Here is a 16,774-nt window from a genome sequence, read left to right as displayed (position 1 = left end):
GTGGCACATGTAAAATCACTTGCCCTGATAATTTTTCCACTATACCGGCCGTTTTCTTGTTAATTTTTTAAATAAACAACATAATTAATATTGGAAAGTCAACTGGACACCGGTACAGTGTGATATACAAATTTGCTTGCCCAACAGAAAAAAACACTGGACTCGGGCGTCGGGCAATGGGTTATTTCCACCCCTGTAGTTTGTCTAGACTAGTTCTTGCAGCTGACCCGGGATCTTGTAGACATCTGTGTGAGAATACACATGAAGCAAAATATGGGCAATCACAACAAACCTGAATATTGGATTTCATTGTTAGCAAAATAACAAACAAAAACAACATTGATGACTGGGGCATAGAGTACATTCACTTACTCAACAGTTATGTATACCAGCTGACATATATGTCTGAACTTCCTGGTTTAACAGTTTCTGAATTAGGTTGTTTTCAGGACCCGAGGAAGATAAATAACACCTTGTGTTTAATCCGTCATGGCTAGTGCGTACTGTAACAGTCTCCCCCTTGTGTGTCTTCAACACATTGATTTGATTTGTTGGTTGGTATGTTGTTTATTGCTGCACTCAGCAATATTCCTCCAGCTATATGGAGGCAGTGTCTAAATAACTGAGTCTGGACCAGACAATCCAGTGATCAACAGCGTGAGCATTGTTCTACGCAATTGGGATAGATTATATGTGTCAACCAAGTCAGCGAGCCTGACCACTCGATCTCGTAGTCACCTCTGATGACAAGCATGGGTTACTGAAGACAATTCTAACCCAGGCTGAAATATTGCCGATGCAACTTATAATCGTAACTCACTCCCTCTAACCCAGATCTTCACAGATTACATTGACTAGGGATGTGTTGCAAGCCGGGAATCACTTAGAGTAAGCAAATGAATCACTTATCCCGGGGCTTGCAACAGCTTGAAGTGTTTCTCACTCTTCCAAAATGGCGGAGCGATTACTATTTGCTCGCCTGGCCCTAATGAAATACGTATAAGAAGAGTCTCGATGACGAACTGATGAATTTATGACTACTGATGACTACATTGATGTTGTGAAACAAACTGAGGATGCTGGGATGTAAGCCGCCTTTGCCAATTTCCCAGCTGGTCAAGTTAAACAATTCTTGTTCAGCTGTCAAATTCATATTTCCCTAAGCCACCATTTTGGTTCGAGAACGAAGCTACCTCATCCAGTGATTGGTGCAATTGCAAGCGGCTGAAAGTTAGCACCCCTCATCAGGGGAATCGCTGTACATCGATTGCAAGCGATTGTTTGTTTGCAACACACCCTTGAACACACTGTTGGATGCAGCAACACAAACAGTGATGTCACCATTAAAACAACCATGAACAAAGTCAAAACCATTTTTCAGACAATATTGCTTGAAGCTCTACTAGGAGTGAAGAAATGACAAACAGACTACAGTGAGAAAATATTTAATTTTTCAAATCAACACAATCATCCTGAAAATCATATACGCATCAATTTCTTATCACGTTACAGGTTCACATCTTTGGTAGTTAAATCTGTAATACATTTATTGTCAGTGGAATCCATGTACTGTCTAACCTTTAAAATAACATATTTGTGAACCTTATTCTCATAATGCGTTTAGAGGTTTGTGCATAAACTTTACAAGTATCTAGAAAATGCACTCTTTGACAATTTAAGTAAATAAGCATTTGAGATACTGCAGGTTACTCTGCAGCTATTCATTGTAGTGATCATAGTGATTCCTGCACCCACAAACAATATAACATATACTGACATGTCCTTGTTTGCAACTGAATGTCACAACATTGATATCATCATATTTATATCTTCTGTAATCAAAGTTTTAACAATTTTCACACCACTGTCACACCAATATATTCAATGTAATTTTGATTAATTAATTAAGAATAATTAATACTGTTTTAGATTAATAAATCTTGAAGATACCTCACACGTTGATACATGTATCTCAAGATGGCTGAACATGAAAGCAAAATGGAACTGATTGTCTCCCTTTATCCTAAGTTATCTCCCTTGTAAACCAAACCTGCAACTTCTTATTGACAATATGTGCATGCTGTTTCATCCAAATTGTCTTGAACAATATATTTTAGGAGTTATCATTTTCTGAAAGTAATTTCATCACAAATAACACAATCGGATCACATAAGACATTTTCCTGCGAACATCAAAAGCATACACACCGAGCACTAAGATGTCGTTCATAATATGTACAGTAAACTTTCGCATATTCAAACACCATACATACAAGCATACATATATCCCCTCACTGTAACAAATACATGTGTTTTTTTGTAACCATGTTGAATGTTCAGTCATGTACAACAGGTTATGTGATTATTGAATTTGTACAAAGTGTATTTACACAATATATAACAAAGCTGGATTATTCGTTATGTTTCATGAGATGAGATGATACTCGATTTCAGAAAAAAGCCTTCTGAAATCTGTCATTTGTTTTCAATAAATTTAAAAGAATTGAAATCTGTCATTATGTAACACATGCTTAGGGACTGGTTGTTTATGAGGGGAGACAGAGGGTGGGTAGGAGATTAGGGAAGGGGAGAGACAGTGGGGGTGGGGGTGGGGTGGGGTGTTACAGGTGAGCTAAGGGATGAATAATCATGGAATAATTTATCTCTGAGTCCATGAAAAATGTTACATGAAATTGTAATGGAAGGGTATTTGTAAAATTTCGTTCAGTCTTGGAACCAAGGACACCAGCCCCCTTAACAATGGAATAGTTCCTCAAGGAGTTCAAACTAAACAATTACAGTTGAGCATATCTATGATTTTCTCTGGAAACAAAGTACAAATATCTTTGGCAGTGACAATTTACAAAATATGTCAGTTTTACTGATAACAAAGAAAAACACAACATTTTATGCTTCTGTTGACAAACAGAATTCACAATTCTTTGAGCCTGTAGTGCAGTAGAAACAATAATTTTTTATTTTGAAATGTTAGGACTGGGATGAAAATACATGAGAAATCTACTGTTGAATAACAGGCATAACAGGGAAAGTCTGATATCTGACATCTATCTTTTTCGGGAAATTTAGTAACACAGCTTAGTTTTACACCACTTTTAGCATATTCTAGCAATATCACGCCGGGGGACACCAGAAATGGGCTTCACACAATGTACCCATGTGAGGAATCGAACCCAGGTCTTTGGCGTGACGAGCGAACATGTTAACCACTTGGCTATCCCACCACCCCTCTCAAATGAAGGTATGGAATCAACACATGGTGTCTTCATCCGTGGAGAACTGAACCAGTTCACCTCCACAAGGAAACACCTCCACCACTGTGCTAACCCCCTCTGCCTTCATCATCTGATTCTCCTCGTCATGACACCAAGATGAACTCATTAACGAAAGATGGCTGATGATGAATCGTTGCTGAACTTAAATATTCTGGACGTACAAAAAAAATACAATTGATGATATATACAGATATATACAGAGATAAGGTCTGCACCAATGATATATTTCATAAGAATAGTCCTCGCACAATGTTATGATGGAGAAATAAATTATATGATTTATGGCCATAAGAGCACAGATCACGTGTCCTCGTGAACCCTCGAACTGTCTACAGATGCACATTGTGTTTTCACAGAGGGATGCAAGTGCCCAAGTCTAGCTTGAGATGGTGTGTCCAGAGTACAATAGGTCCTGGAGCTCACCTTCATTAGACAACAAAATTTTGATGAGGCTGTGATAAACATCAGCTGTATTGTCAGAACCAAACTCACCATGATTGCACCAAGGAAAGAAAACAAAACTTGTTTTATCCAAGCATGCGACACTGCTGGGAAAGAAATATAATATTATCCATGTGTACCACAGAGTACTCATAAAGATGTTCAGTACGCCCTTTGGCTTACAGAAGTGTCAACCTGGGCCCTGTTTGGCGAAGCTATTGTAGCTCTATGACCGTCAAACCTCCTATACTGCATCATAGACTTGCAACAGTCGTAACGCTACAATAACTTTGTGAAACTGGGCCAAGAATAATACTATCCATTTTTGATCTCAGTGATGCTAATTTCAATCACTATGGATATTAAAAGAAACAGTTTCGCCTCTAATCGAGATGATACCATCAGTTTCTAAACCTCATGTGTATTTGGTTAATCTTACATATTAATATGTTCCTTTACCATGCACCTATCCAGTTCACATCTACTAATATACAGAAATTGCTGAATCATTTAATAAACATTGAAACAATATGATTTCTAAGTGTGCCCTTTAAGTACTGGGAATATATTTTACTGAGCCATTGACACTCTGTAATCTCTTAAACATCCTTTTAATTGTGACATTCATCTTGAAGTTATCATCATTAAAGTCAAGCCTTGAAGATACAGAATCCATACTATTTTAACACAGATAACTGTCTTGAAGGAGATGAATTTTCATGACAAAGCTCCACAACATAAGCCCAGAAAGATTAGGATGTGAGCTATCAAACACCCAGTTTAACATCTAAGAATAAACAAAACCGTTATTATTGCTATACTGAATTTGCACAATAAATGTTAGGATATTTACTTTCATGAACACTCCAGTGTTTTCTCTATCTGCTTCTATAGTATATTGTGAATTGAATGTAACACGTTTAGCACAATAGAATGCAAAGAAGCTTACTAGCAACTCATCGACTTACCAACACTATGTAAAAACAATGGCAGCTAACAACCAACATCTCTATCACATCAACAACCGTAAGGCATAAAATATTCTCGACTAATGATTGAAAATTCCTTCCACAGCATGTAAGTTTCAAAATTGTTTGGATGAAAATAAGTACGGTAAAAACGTCATTCCTTCCCTGATTATTTGTAGGCTAAGATCTCCTGTCTTCGACAACATGTGCCACAAAAATGTCACAAAGGTCACGCGAATCTGGCAGAAAAAGCTGATGCCATTCAAGCTGAGCTTGATCACATTCACTCTTCAACATGAAACATTATTTGACTTAGTTCAACAAAACTGGACGTTCTATAAATATAATGTGTGTAAACAAGGATAAATTCAGGATTCACGTAACCACGGTAACTGTCAGCTGTCTGTATAGAATGAGGTAAGATATGATAATGACTACTACAGCTGGGGGTCATTGTCACTGTAGCAGTTTCTTCTTTAATATTTCGTAAACCATCCTTTTCCTGAAGTATGGCATGTGTTCCTGCAAGGAGAAAGGGTATAATTACTTGATGACGATGATGATGACGATGTGTATGTTTGATAACGAGGATGTGTATGTTTGATAACGAGTATGTGTACGATGTGCATGTGTATGTTTGATGTGTATGTTTGATAACGTGTATGTTTGTAACGAGGATGTGTATGCGATGATGATGTATGTTTGATAACGAGTATGTGTAACGATGACGATGTGTATGTTTGATAACGAGGATGTGTATGATGATGTGTTGATAACGTATGATGTGTATATGTTTGATAACGCAGTATGTGTAACGATGACGATGTGTATGTTTGATAACGAGTATGTGTACGATGACGATGTGTATGTTTGATAACGAAAAGTATGTGTACGATGATGATGTTTGGTATGTTTGATAACGAAAGTATGTGGAACGATGACGATGTATGTTTGATAACGAGTATGTGATAACGCAGTTACGATGACGATGTGTATGTTTGATAACGAGTATGTGGACGATGACGATGTGTATGTTTGATAACGAGTATGTGGACGATGACGATGTGTATGTTTGATAACGAGTATGTGTACGATGACGATGTGTATGTTTGATAACGAGTATGTGTACGATGACGATGTGTATGTTTGATAACGAATGTATGTGGACGATGACGATGTGTATGTTTGATAACGAGTATGTGGACGATGACGATGTGTATGTTTGATAACGAAGTATGTGGATGGCGATGACGATGTGTATGTTTGATAACGAAAGTATGTGGACGATGACGATGTGTATGTTTGATAACGAAATGTGTGGGCGATGACGATGTGTATGTTTGATAACGAAAGTATGTGGACGCGATGACGATGTGTATGTTTGATAACGAGTATGTGGACGATGACGATGTGTATGTTTGATAACGAGTATGTGGACGATGACGATGTGTATGTTTGATAACGAGTATGTGGACGATGACGATGTGTATGTTTGATAACGAGTATGTGGACGATGACGATGTGTATGTTTGATAACGAATGGCGATGTATGTGATAATGTATGTGGGCGATGACGATGTGTATGTTTGATAATGACGATGTGTATGTTTGATAACGAGTATGTGGACGATGACGATGTGTATGTTTGATAACGAGTATGTGGACGATGACGATGTGTATGTTTGATAACGAGTATGTGGACGATGACGATGTGTATGTTTGATAACGAGTATGTGGACGATGACGATGTGTATGTTTGATAACGAGTATGTGTACGATGACGATGTGTATGTTTGATAACGAGTATGTGGGCGATGGCGATGATGTGTATGTTTGATAACGCAGTATGTGTAACACGATGGCGCATGACGATGTGTATGTTTGATAACGAGTATGTGTACGTACGATGACGATGTGTATGTTTGATAACGAGTATGTGTACGATGACGATGTGTATGTTTGATGGCGAGTATAATGTGTTTGATGATTATAATGATGATGTGCATGTTTGATGATAAGCATGATGTGAGGTGAAATTGGGTTTAACGTCGTGCTGGAGAATATTTCGCTCATATGACAACATGCATGCGTGTGTATGTACGGCTGCTTGTACTAGCCCAGACTTAAGCTGGTTTTGTAGTGCTAGCCCACTGAGATACCATGCCGCAGTGAAGCATGAATACCCCACTCAGACACATTATACTGACTCCGAGCCGACCAGTCCTTGTTGTACCCATTAATGCCGAGCGCCAGGCAGGGACCAACAAGTACCATATTTAAACGTCTTTTGGCATGACGCGGTCGGGGATCGAACCCGCGACCTTCCGCTATCCGGGTGGCACCACGGAGGCGGTCGATGATGAGCATGAGTATGATTATGATGATGTGAATGTTTGTAATGTGCCTATTCCACACTCTAAAGCAAGCTCAAAGCACTACATTATTACACCATTTAATGTGCACTTGTTTTTCATTCTCAGCTCCTTTGGGAGGATACAAACGAGCTGCTAGTGAGATGCTGGAAGGTTAGCAGTCATATTTTGGGGGGAGTGAGTACGATTTTTAGCAATATTCCAGCAACATCAGGGCAGAAATGGGCTTCACACATTGAACCCATGTAGGGATTCAAACCCGGGGAAGTGAACGCTTTGACCACTAGGCTACCCCACCACCTGGCATCTCTTGGAATCATTTCAGTCGGCTATTGCGTCAGGACTGGATTTATATCAGATTCACAACTTGGCACAAGTGGCCGAAAACTTGGGAAAAAATATTGTGTTGTGATTTAGATTTTTGACAGTATTTTCTTGAATTCAGAGATACTTTCCTAGGCATGATAGCATAGCATACAATACCAAATGTAAAGCTATCATTAAAGCCACTTATTCATTTCTGTCCTATAAAATATGAACAATGACATTTTTTATGCCAATTTGGGTATTAATATTTTAACAGATATTCGGATGCTGATCATGGCAGCCCTAAATGTCTCACTAACCTGTGTAAAACTGATAGGGGCTTCTCGTGTGATGTATTCAGCAAACTTGCAGGCAAACATTCCACAGTCACTACCATTCATCTGCTGTGGGATGTCCTGGAATACATTTAAAACATTTTACAATTAAATTTAACAACAAATTTGAGAGGCAGTTAGAAAGTGGAGCACTCAGGACGGATAATAAAAGGACCAACAACTTCTTTAGGGGCGAAGTTTCAGTGTACGGTCTAACTCTCATTTGCTTGATAATGGTGATAGAAGCTCCAACAAAACGTCGCTCCAGTTCTAATATAGTAATAAAGAGGTTGTTCATCCATATGTAATTATCCTTCCTGGACAAATCTTCAGGTCACACTAATCAGTCCCAAGTTTTCATTTCTGCTTTCCTTGACCAAGGGTGAGTGAGGTAAAACCGGGGTTCAACACTCAACTGTAACATTACTGCACTTGACTGACTGACTGAGTTTAGTTTTACGCCGCTTTTAGCAATATTCCAGCAATATCACGGCGGGGGACACCAGAAATGGGCTTAACACATTGTGCCCATGTGGGGAATCGAACCCAGGTCTTCGGCGTGACGAGCCAACGCTTTAACCACTAAGCTACCCCACCGCCCTACTGCACTTGAACAGCAATGTGAGTATATTATGTGCATACAGTCGAGCACCATTGTGTCGAACTCTGATAACTCGATATCTCGGTTGTCTCGATATAACATCTCGGTCCCGGCAAAATCCTTCATAATTTATCATTATTCAAGATCTTATAACTTGATACGAATGTCTCGATATTTCGGATATCTCGATATAATGTCATGATCACAACAAGCAAAATACCCCATTAACTCGATATTTGCAAAGAAACTCAATATTCACCTACTTTTCATGGGCAAGTATCCCTCTAAACTGAGGTTGTTTCCACATGTACGGCATGCATCAAAGGGGGTGTGGTAGTGTAAACTAATTAGGGCTAATTGAGTTGAAGGTATCACTTATTCGTTATTTAATTACGATTAATGAAGAAGGAATTAATTAGGAAGTACTCACTGTTACGACCTAACACTACTGATAACGAATTATAGTTTCAAAACATACTGAGAATATCCAATGACAGTTTTGTGTAATCACGTGACTAGCATGTGATTATTGAGTTGTTTCAAGATTGCGTTCCCCGTGAGTAAAAATGTATATACAAATAGATATACATAAAATCTACTTTTTGTTTTGTTTTCTTTCATAGTGACGTGTGATGATATGCCGCTGGTCGGATGTCTCAAAGTTCGGATAACTCGATATTTTTTCTTGGTCCCATGAATATCGAGACAACGGTGCTCGACTGTATATGGGTGCAGCTGTTTGTGTAAGTTCAGATCTATTCTGGTTTTATAATGCTAGCCTACAGAGATACCATGGTGAAGCTTAACATGGATACTGGGACTGTGATGATTCACTCGTCTATTCTGTAAATCGAACAGAAGGCCTTCACTAACTTATTTTGTTATTCATGATCACAAGAATTGAATATTCATTAATTTTTCAAAAAGAAGTGTTTTACTTGAATTTGGTAGTTACCTATCAAAATGAGATGGGCATAATAGAACAATTCCAAGTCAGGCAGGATAATAGCCGACACTCTCACATATCAATTTGACAGTAATAGGGTCACTGGTCAGGTGATAAATAGAGAATCTCACCCAAGTGTCTTCTGATATCAATTATATCAACACGAGTTGATAAAGTTACAAATATCCGAGGCTTGCCGAGGATATTTTAACTTTTATCAACGAGTGTTGATATATTTGATATCAGAAGATACGAGGGTGAGATTCTATTTATCATCCAAAATCACTCTTCATTAATTTTCAATGAAAAATGTACATCTCTGAACACGGTACTGCCATTAGACTTGCAGTGCAGCGATGTCATAGCATTGTGACGTCATCAAGTACATGACGTCATAGCATTGTCAGGGCATTGTACAAAATCTACTGTCAAAACGATATCTCCTAGGAGATATCATTTGATCTCACACAAGTGATATCTCCTGTGGAACACAGTTTTGGATGATAAATCAACACTTTCAACATAAAAACACATCAATATCCCTTGCCACATGGTTCCAGCTTTCTAACTCCACCATGACATTCATGAACTGAAAACATACCCAATAAGGTTTCCCTATCTATAACAGTTCATTGGGGATAATATGCACAAAGTCAAGAAATGCACAACAAGGGCGATAACTCTGTAAAAAAAAATAACAGTTTACACTTTCAAACTCCATTAAGGCATTTGTGTCCTGAGTGAGAGTAGTTTTACACCGCTGTCAGCAATATACCAGCAATATCACGGCGGGGGCAGCAGAAATAGGCTTCACACATTGTACCCATGTGGGGAATCGAACCAGGGTCTTCGGCGTGACGAGCTAACGCTTTAACCACTAGGCTACCCCACCGCCCCATTTGTGTCCTGAAAATACATATCAAATTTGGTTTCCCCTCTCTATAACGGTTTCTGAGAAAATCTGTCCCCATTGGGGATACAGTGCACAAAGTCAAGAAATGCATGACAAGGGCCATAACTCTGTAACAAATCTTAATACGGTTTCTGTTTTCGAACACCATCACAGCATTCATGTCCCCAAAACATATCAAATTTGGTTTCCCCTCTCTATAACGGTTTCTGAGAAAATCTGTCCCCATTGGGGATACAGTGCACAAAGTCAAGAAATGCATGACAAGGGCCATAACTCTGTAACAAATCTTAATACGGTTTCTGTTTTCGAACACCATCACGGCATTCATGTCCCAAAAACATGTAATTTTTAGAGTAAAATTGATATTTTATACTTATCCTGACTCATGCTCTTTTGCTTGTCTTCTTCTTCTTACGAACATAGTGGAACACTTGTATCTCCTTATTTGAAGCTCCCTTCAAAATAAAATCACTAATTGGTACTCACCACGAGTTGCTCCCCTTTGTCTCCCCTGGCGGGAAAGGTGTCGCCACCCTCTGGCCATGTGCTCCACTCTCTCCTGATTTAGCGAGCCCAACACTTGAATTTACAGGGAAATCCAAAGTGTTATGTGGGGAGGATGGGAGGAGCTAACCTCATGAGTCAGGATAAGTATAAAATATCAATTTTACTCTAAAAATTACATCTTTTCCTTATCCTGACTCATGCTCTTTTTGTTTGTAGCATCCTACTGAACGGAGGTGGGTAACAGAATACTTTGGATTTATAATTAGTGATTTTGTATAGATATACTGTAATATCCCTACGGAACTTCATGAAGTCTTAGATTTAGGATGTTTCCTGTATAAAGAAACCATAGGTTATATAAAGCCATTAAAGGGAATTACATTATGAATATATTGAACAATACATATAAATTATATATATATATATAGGTGACTCTGATAGAGGCACTGAAATTGACTATACCAAAGTATATGCTTAAGGTTGAATACTTAAGCTGAACATATATACATAGCCCTAAAACTCCGTAGAGTTATAAGCTAGATGAGTATGTATAAAATACATATTAATCTTGTGAGGATAATATTTTAACGCCTCACGAGGGACTGTCAGTTGCTGAGCCGAGGACCAGTGGTCGAAATGGTGAATGCCAGAGACATCTTCTGTAGTGATGTCTCTTAGGTAGTGATTAGCAAATACCATGTTAGATTTCCAATAGCATCCTTCCATAATCGTGTTCAAGGAACAGTTACCGTGTAGGGCGAGGGTAGAGGCCAGTGCCCTGATCTCATGTGGATTTGATGCTGTTGGTGGGTCCAAGCCTGCTGCCTTGTAGGCACTTGTGACAGTCCTTATCCAAATAGATATTGTGGTCCGTGACACTTCTGTTTGATTCAGTAGGCGATAAGGGGATGAATAAACGTTTGAGAAATCTTCTCCTTGTTTTGGATCGTCAAATAAACTTTGAGCTCTTACCGGACACAGTGATAGGTCTTGTGTATCTTGTGATCCGAGAATAGAGGATAGCCGGGATGTGGAATAATCTGTCTGGTTGACCTGGCAGTTGATTTTTTGCGATGAAATCCCATCTTAATCCGAGGTGCGCTGTGTTATGATTGTCATCAAACTGTATCCTCTCGTAATCCAGAGCGTGAATTTCAGACATTCTTGCTGCTGTGGCTAGCGATAGCAGAAACAGTGTTTTCTGTGAGAGAAATTCAAAGTTTGTCGATTCCAAAGGTTCATAGACCTCACTGCGTGAGGTGTTGTAACACTACATTCAGATCCCAAGCTGGGCGTGGAACTTCGCTTTGGTCCTCCAATCGAAAGCTCGTTAGTAAGGCCAGTAACTCTGGAGATCTTGTCAATTTGACACCGCTCTCATGGTGATTACAGAACTAAAAGCTGCAAGATATGTTGATATCGTTGAACCTTTTAAATGTTTGTTTTGGCGTAGGTAACACAAATAGTCTGCCACTTGAGGTTGTGAAGCCTCTCTTGCTGTAAACCCTTTCTTTGTTGCATAATTTTCTGAAACTGTGCCACTTGTCGTAGAGTACAAGTTCTGAGTTGAGTAACGTAAAGCAAAGCGTGACTGCTTTTGCCGCCCTGGCAGAATATCCTCTCTTGTTTAAACACATTTGTATACAGTCCATACGCAGTAGTTGGAACATTGCTGGGTTTCCGTGCACTTGTTTGGTGTGAGGATGAATTAACAGGTTTGCGCCGCTTTGGGTAGCTCCAGTGTTGGTTGACCGATTTCTTGAATTAGTATGGGAAACCACGTTCTGGCCGCCAGTAGGGCACCAAAGTGAGTTATGGTAGGCTCTGTGTTTGTCTGATTTTCTGTAATACTTGAGGTATTATTGCTGGCGGGCGGAAACTGCGACGCATTGAGGCCTTCCCATGATAGACTTAGAGCCGTCCGCTGCCAAGCTTGGGGTCTGGGACTGGTGACACGCGAATGTCGGTAGCTGATTGTTGAATCGGCGTGGCGAATAGGTCTATTAGCGGCCCTAATTGCTTGATTATCTGTGCAAAATTTCCTGTTGATCATCCACTCTGTCGGTGATGGTAGATGAGGCCGAGAGAGCCGCCTGCTAGTATATTTCTGGCTCGAAATGTGCACTGCTCTGACATGTAGATTTAGATCTTGTATTAAATCGAACAGTTGAAAGCTTAGGTTCAAAAGGTTCATCGATCTCGCTTGAGCCTTGCTTGTTTATGTAGAACGCCACTGTCAATTGTCTGTATGGATCATTAGGCTGCGATTTTGTAGAAATGTGCTCCAATGTAGAATGGCGTTGATTACAGCTTTCATTTCTAGACTGTTTATATGGAGTTTGCATTCTTGCTGATTCCATAACCCTGATATCGTGTGGTTGGTGAGATGAGCTCCCCAACCTTGGAGTGACGCTGCCTACATACAGATGGGTTTTGTATTCCTGCTCTGCTAAACAAATCCCTTCGCAGACATTCGATTTCTTGGTCCACCATAGTAGATGCGGTCTGAGATGTTTCGTGTAGACTGAATGGTTGTACATCAGTTGAGATGTGCGTTGATGAGGACCTGTAGGGACGTAACTGTAATCTGCCTGTGACAGTCATGTCTTGGGCTGATGTGAGAAGACCTAGTAGGCTCTGCCATTGTCGCAGAGTGGTAACGGAGAGAGTAGAGCTGGTGGAATGGTCTGCTGTATCTTGAGCCAACGGTCTTCTGGTACCATAATACGGTTATGCGATTTGTGATGAATCGAATACCTAGGAACTGCAGGTCTTGGCGATGGTACTAGGTCCGACTTGCGTAAAGTTTACTAACCAACCTAGTTGTGTTAGTAGCTTTATGATGTAATTTAACTGTAGTTTGAGACGCGAGTGGATCTTGATCTACTTGTATCCCGTCGTCGAGGTAAAACGACTCATGAGCCCTTTGACGATGTAGAAATTTGATAATCGGTTTCGTTATCCTCGCGTGAATAGCCAGGGGCTGATGATATTCAATGGGGAGTACTTTCCACTGGTAATGTAGCCCTTCTAGAGTAAATCCGTAGGTATTTCCTGGAATCGGGATGAATGGGGATGTGCAGGTAGGCATCCTGTAGATCTATGCTGCCCATGTAGTCCATAGGATCTAATCATCTGGCGTAACTGAGGTAAATGTATCATGCGAAACTTCGTGGTTTGCGTAGATAGTTCTTGTTGAAAAAGCTCATGTTGTAGATGAGTCTGTATTTCTCCGTGGAGTTTTCTCTTGGGAACTAGGAAAACTGGGGAGTAGAAACCTGGTTCGACGCTTGCTTGATCTATTACTTCTATGGCCTGTTTGGATAGGAGTGATGAAACAGCCTCTCTTATCTTTGGTAGTTGTTGCTTTGTAAATCGAACTTGGGGGTTTGATTGTCAGCGGAGGCTTGGCCTGTAGAGGGATACTGAAAATCCGTGTTGAAGAATGTTGGAGACGTATAAGGGTCTTGCAATATTCCCCAGTTTTCCCAGTGTAGTTGGAGGGTCCACCCACTTGAGCTGGCTGTACTGGAATGGCTGGGGGTGGAAGACTCCAGTCGTTCAAACCTGTGTTTCAGCGCCTATAATTGCGGGAACCTCTGGGTGTCCTGCCTCTTCCTGATCCTCCTCTATAGGTTGCCATATGGGCTTAATTTTAAAAGAATCTTTACCTCTAGAGCTGGCTATCTTCCTGTCTCTTGCTCTTTGTAGGCCCGTGAACTTAGATCTGCCTGAGTATCTTTGTGAAGTCTGACGAATGACGCTGGCTAGTGTGTCCATCGATCTAATCATAAGGACTTCCCTGGAATCCTTAGAGACTTCCTTGGCGACTTTGTGTTTCTCCGTCAAAGATGGATGTTGTCAATTCACGGGCTGTATAAAGTGGGGCTGTAAAGTTCTCCCCAATTACAGGAGGCTGAGGAGGCCTTGACGACGAAGCTAAGGTCAGTGCTGCTGAAACAGATGTAAGATGATCCGTTAAAAACTGCTGATCTTTCTTTTGCATAAGTAAGGCAGAATAAATCATTCTATCATCTTCCGCGTCGTGGAATCCCGAATCTAGTAATAAGAGTCTCATTGATCGGCCCTAGATCTATTTAACCCAAAGAACATACGCCTCGTCCATGGTTTCTATATGAGCCAACTTGCGATCATCCATCTTGTAAATCTTGTTCTTTACATCGCTGATGATCTTATAGTTCTCATCGATGTCCTGGGCCTTGTAGAAGGAGTCCATGTTATCGTGGAGAACTTCTTGGCTTGAAAGTTGGGCAGATGTGGTATCTGAACTTTCGTGAGCTTTCTGAAAGCTGCATCTAGGTTCTGTGGCACTGCCGCAATCGGATTCGATCGGGGTAGAGTGATTGCATCTGGATCATCTTCCTTCATCAAATACGTCCTGCGCTGTATTGCCACTTTTAGATGGTGATGTGAGATCTAGGTTATTGACCATCCAATACCGTGATTCTGCATCAGAAAATATGATTCCTCCATCATCCTCAAAACCATCATCATCAACAAATTGTAGATGCTCTTCGACTGGCGCGTAGCTGTCTGTATATCTGATGAGGTTTGTGGCGATCTAGTTGACTTGTGCGCCGCTCTATGTGGAGATCTGACGGGTGATCGGCCTGGTGATGAACGAAGTGGAGATCGTCTATGGGATGATCTTCTCGGAGACTTGTGTTGATAGCTTCGCGAAGCTCTTCGGCAGTCCCTCGATGTTCTTCTAGATGATGAGGATCTGGAATCATATGCTTCATTTGCGTCCGGTCCGGGGGATCGATGATATGACCTTCGCGAAGGCTTCCGTGATGTCTGATGGTCTGAGTCCATATCTAGAGATGAAATCGTAGATGGTGATGATCTCTCCAAGACCTTCGCCGCGCTGGCTGTACATCTAGGTCCTTCGTCAAGGTGGTGCGGGACTTCCTTCGCGAAGGTGACATCGTCTTGGCTGCTACGCTGGACGGGGTGCCTCTGGGGTGCTGTTCACGTTGGAGCCTTCGCTGGCTTCGGACCCTGCTTGCGCAGTTTGTAGTGGTCCTCCATGATGTTCGTTCATAAACTGCCGCATCATGTCTTCTGGGATGATCTGTGACGAAGTCGCCGGCGCGCCTTTTCTCTGCGATGGGTTCACATCAATGACGCCTGGCGCCGGTGTAGAAGCATCAGGCTGCATGGTGATCTCTGCAGAAGTCACAGTCGCTGACACCGGGTCGCTTCTTCTGCGTAAGTCGGGATGATTATCGGCTGATCATCGTAGAGGCCCAATTCTGCTGCTGGAACGATCTCGGCTGAGAAAGTTCTTGCTGTCTTCGTGAATTTCCCTTTGGAAGTCTGCTGCCCTGGGTGTCCTCAATCCTGCGTTGAGGCGGCGATGAGGCCCTCTTAGACTTGGTCTGCAATGGCGGGATGTCTGGGGAGGCGGTCGTTTCTTCGAGGTAACGGACTGCGTCCCACGTTCCTCTGCCGCAGGGGTCTCTAGCAGAACACCAGACGGGAGAGGGTCGATCGCTAGCAGCTGACTGGATGGAATATCTGGACTCTCTGCCATGTTTTGCCCTTGTTTGCGTGATCTATCTGCAGCACGTCTTAAGACGCAAAGATGATATTTATTAAATGCAGAATGAGATAAATTAATGCAGTAACTGCAACGTGAATTAAGCGCATACATGTAGAACAACTAGGGCATATTACATGTGGATCGGAGGCAGAAAACGTAATCTACAAATCGTATAGATTTTCATCAACGTAAAAAGCTAGCTGAACAATCACGAATACACGTTGAATAAACAGTAGAAATAACGATAATTAATCAATACAAATAGTAAAGGATACTAGCTATACCTCTATAGTAACCTATGAGAGGTAAAAACTAAGAGATTATCAAAGGATATGGTGTGTAAGGAGACACAAGGCGCTCTCACATCCTGCTCACTGGGCGAAGAAGGAGAGAGTGAAGCACATGGCCAGAGGGTGGCGACACCTTTCCCGCCAGGGGAGACAAAGGGGAGCAACTCTTGGTGAGTACCAATTAGTGATTTTATTTTGAAGGGAGCTTCAAATAAGGAGATACAAGTGTTCCACTAT

General features: G+C 41.0%; 1 protein-coding gene across 1 annotated transcript in view; it reads right to left on the bottom strand.

Moving 5' to 3' along the window:
- Positions 1-1,429: 1,429 nt before the first annotated feature.
- The window catches only part of LOC124259456 (sentrin-specific protease 1-like), a 36,385-nt gene continuing 21,040 nt past the window's right edge, over positions 1,430-16,774 (bottom strand). The window contains exons 17-18 of the mRNA XM_046693594.1: positions 7,700-7,795; positions 1,430-5,223 (exon numbers count right to left, since the gene is read on the bottom strand). Coding sequence (XP_046549550.1) covers positions 5,158-5,223; positions 7,700-7,795 — 162 coding nt within the window. The 3' untranslated portion in view covers positions 1,430-5,157. The remainder of the gene's footprint in view (positions 5,224-7,699; positions 7,796-16,774) is intronic.

This window comes from Haliotis rubra, unplaced genomic scaffold, assembly GCF_003918875.1.
Source record: "Haliotis rubra isolate DU_JTF1 unplaced genomic scaffold, ASM391887v1 Scf721, whole genome shotgun sequence".
Lineage (NCBI taxonomy): Eukaryota > Metazoa > Mollusca > Gastropoda > Lepetellida > Haliotidae > Haliotis > Haliotis rubra.
This window is presented reverse-complemented; position numbering and strand designations above follow the sequence as displayed.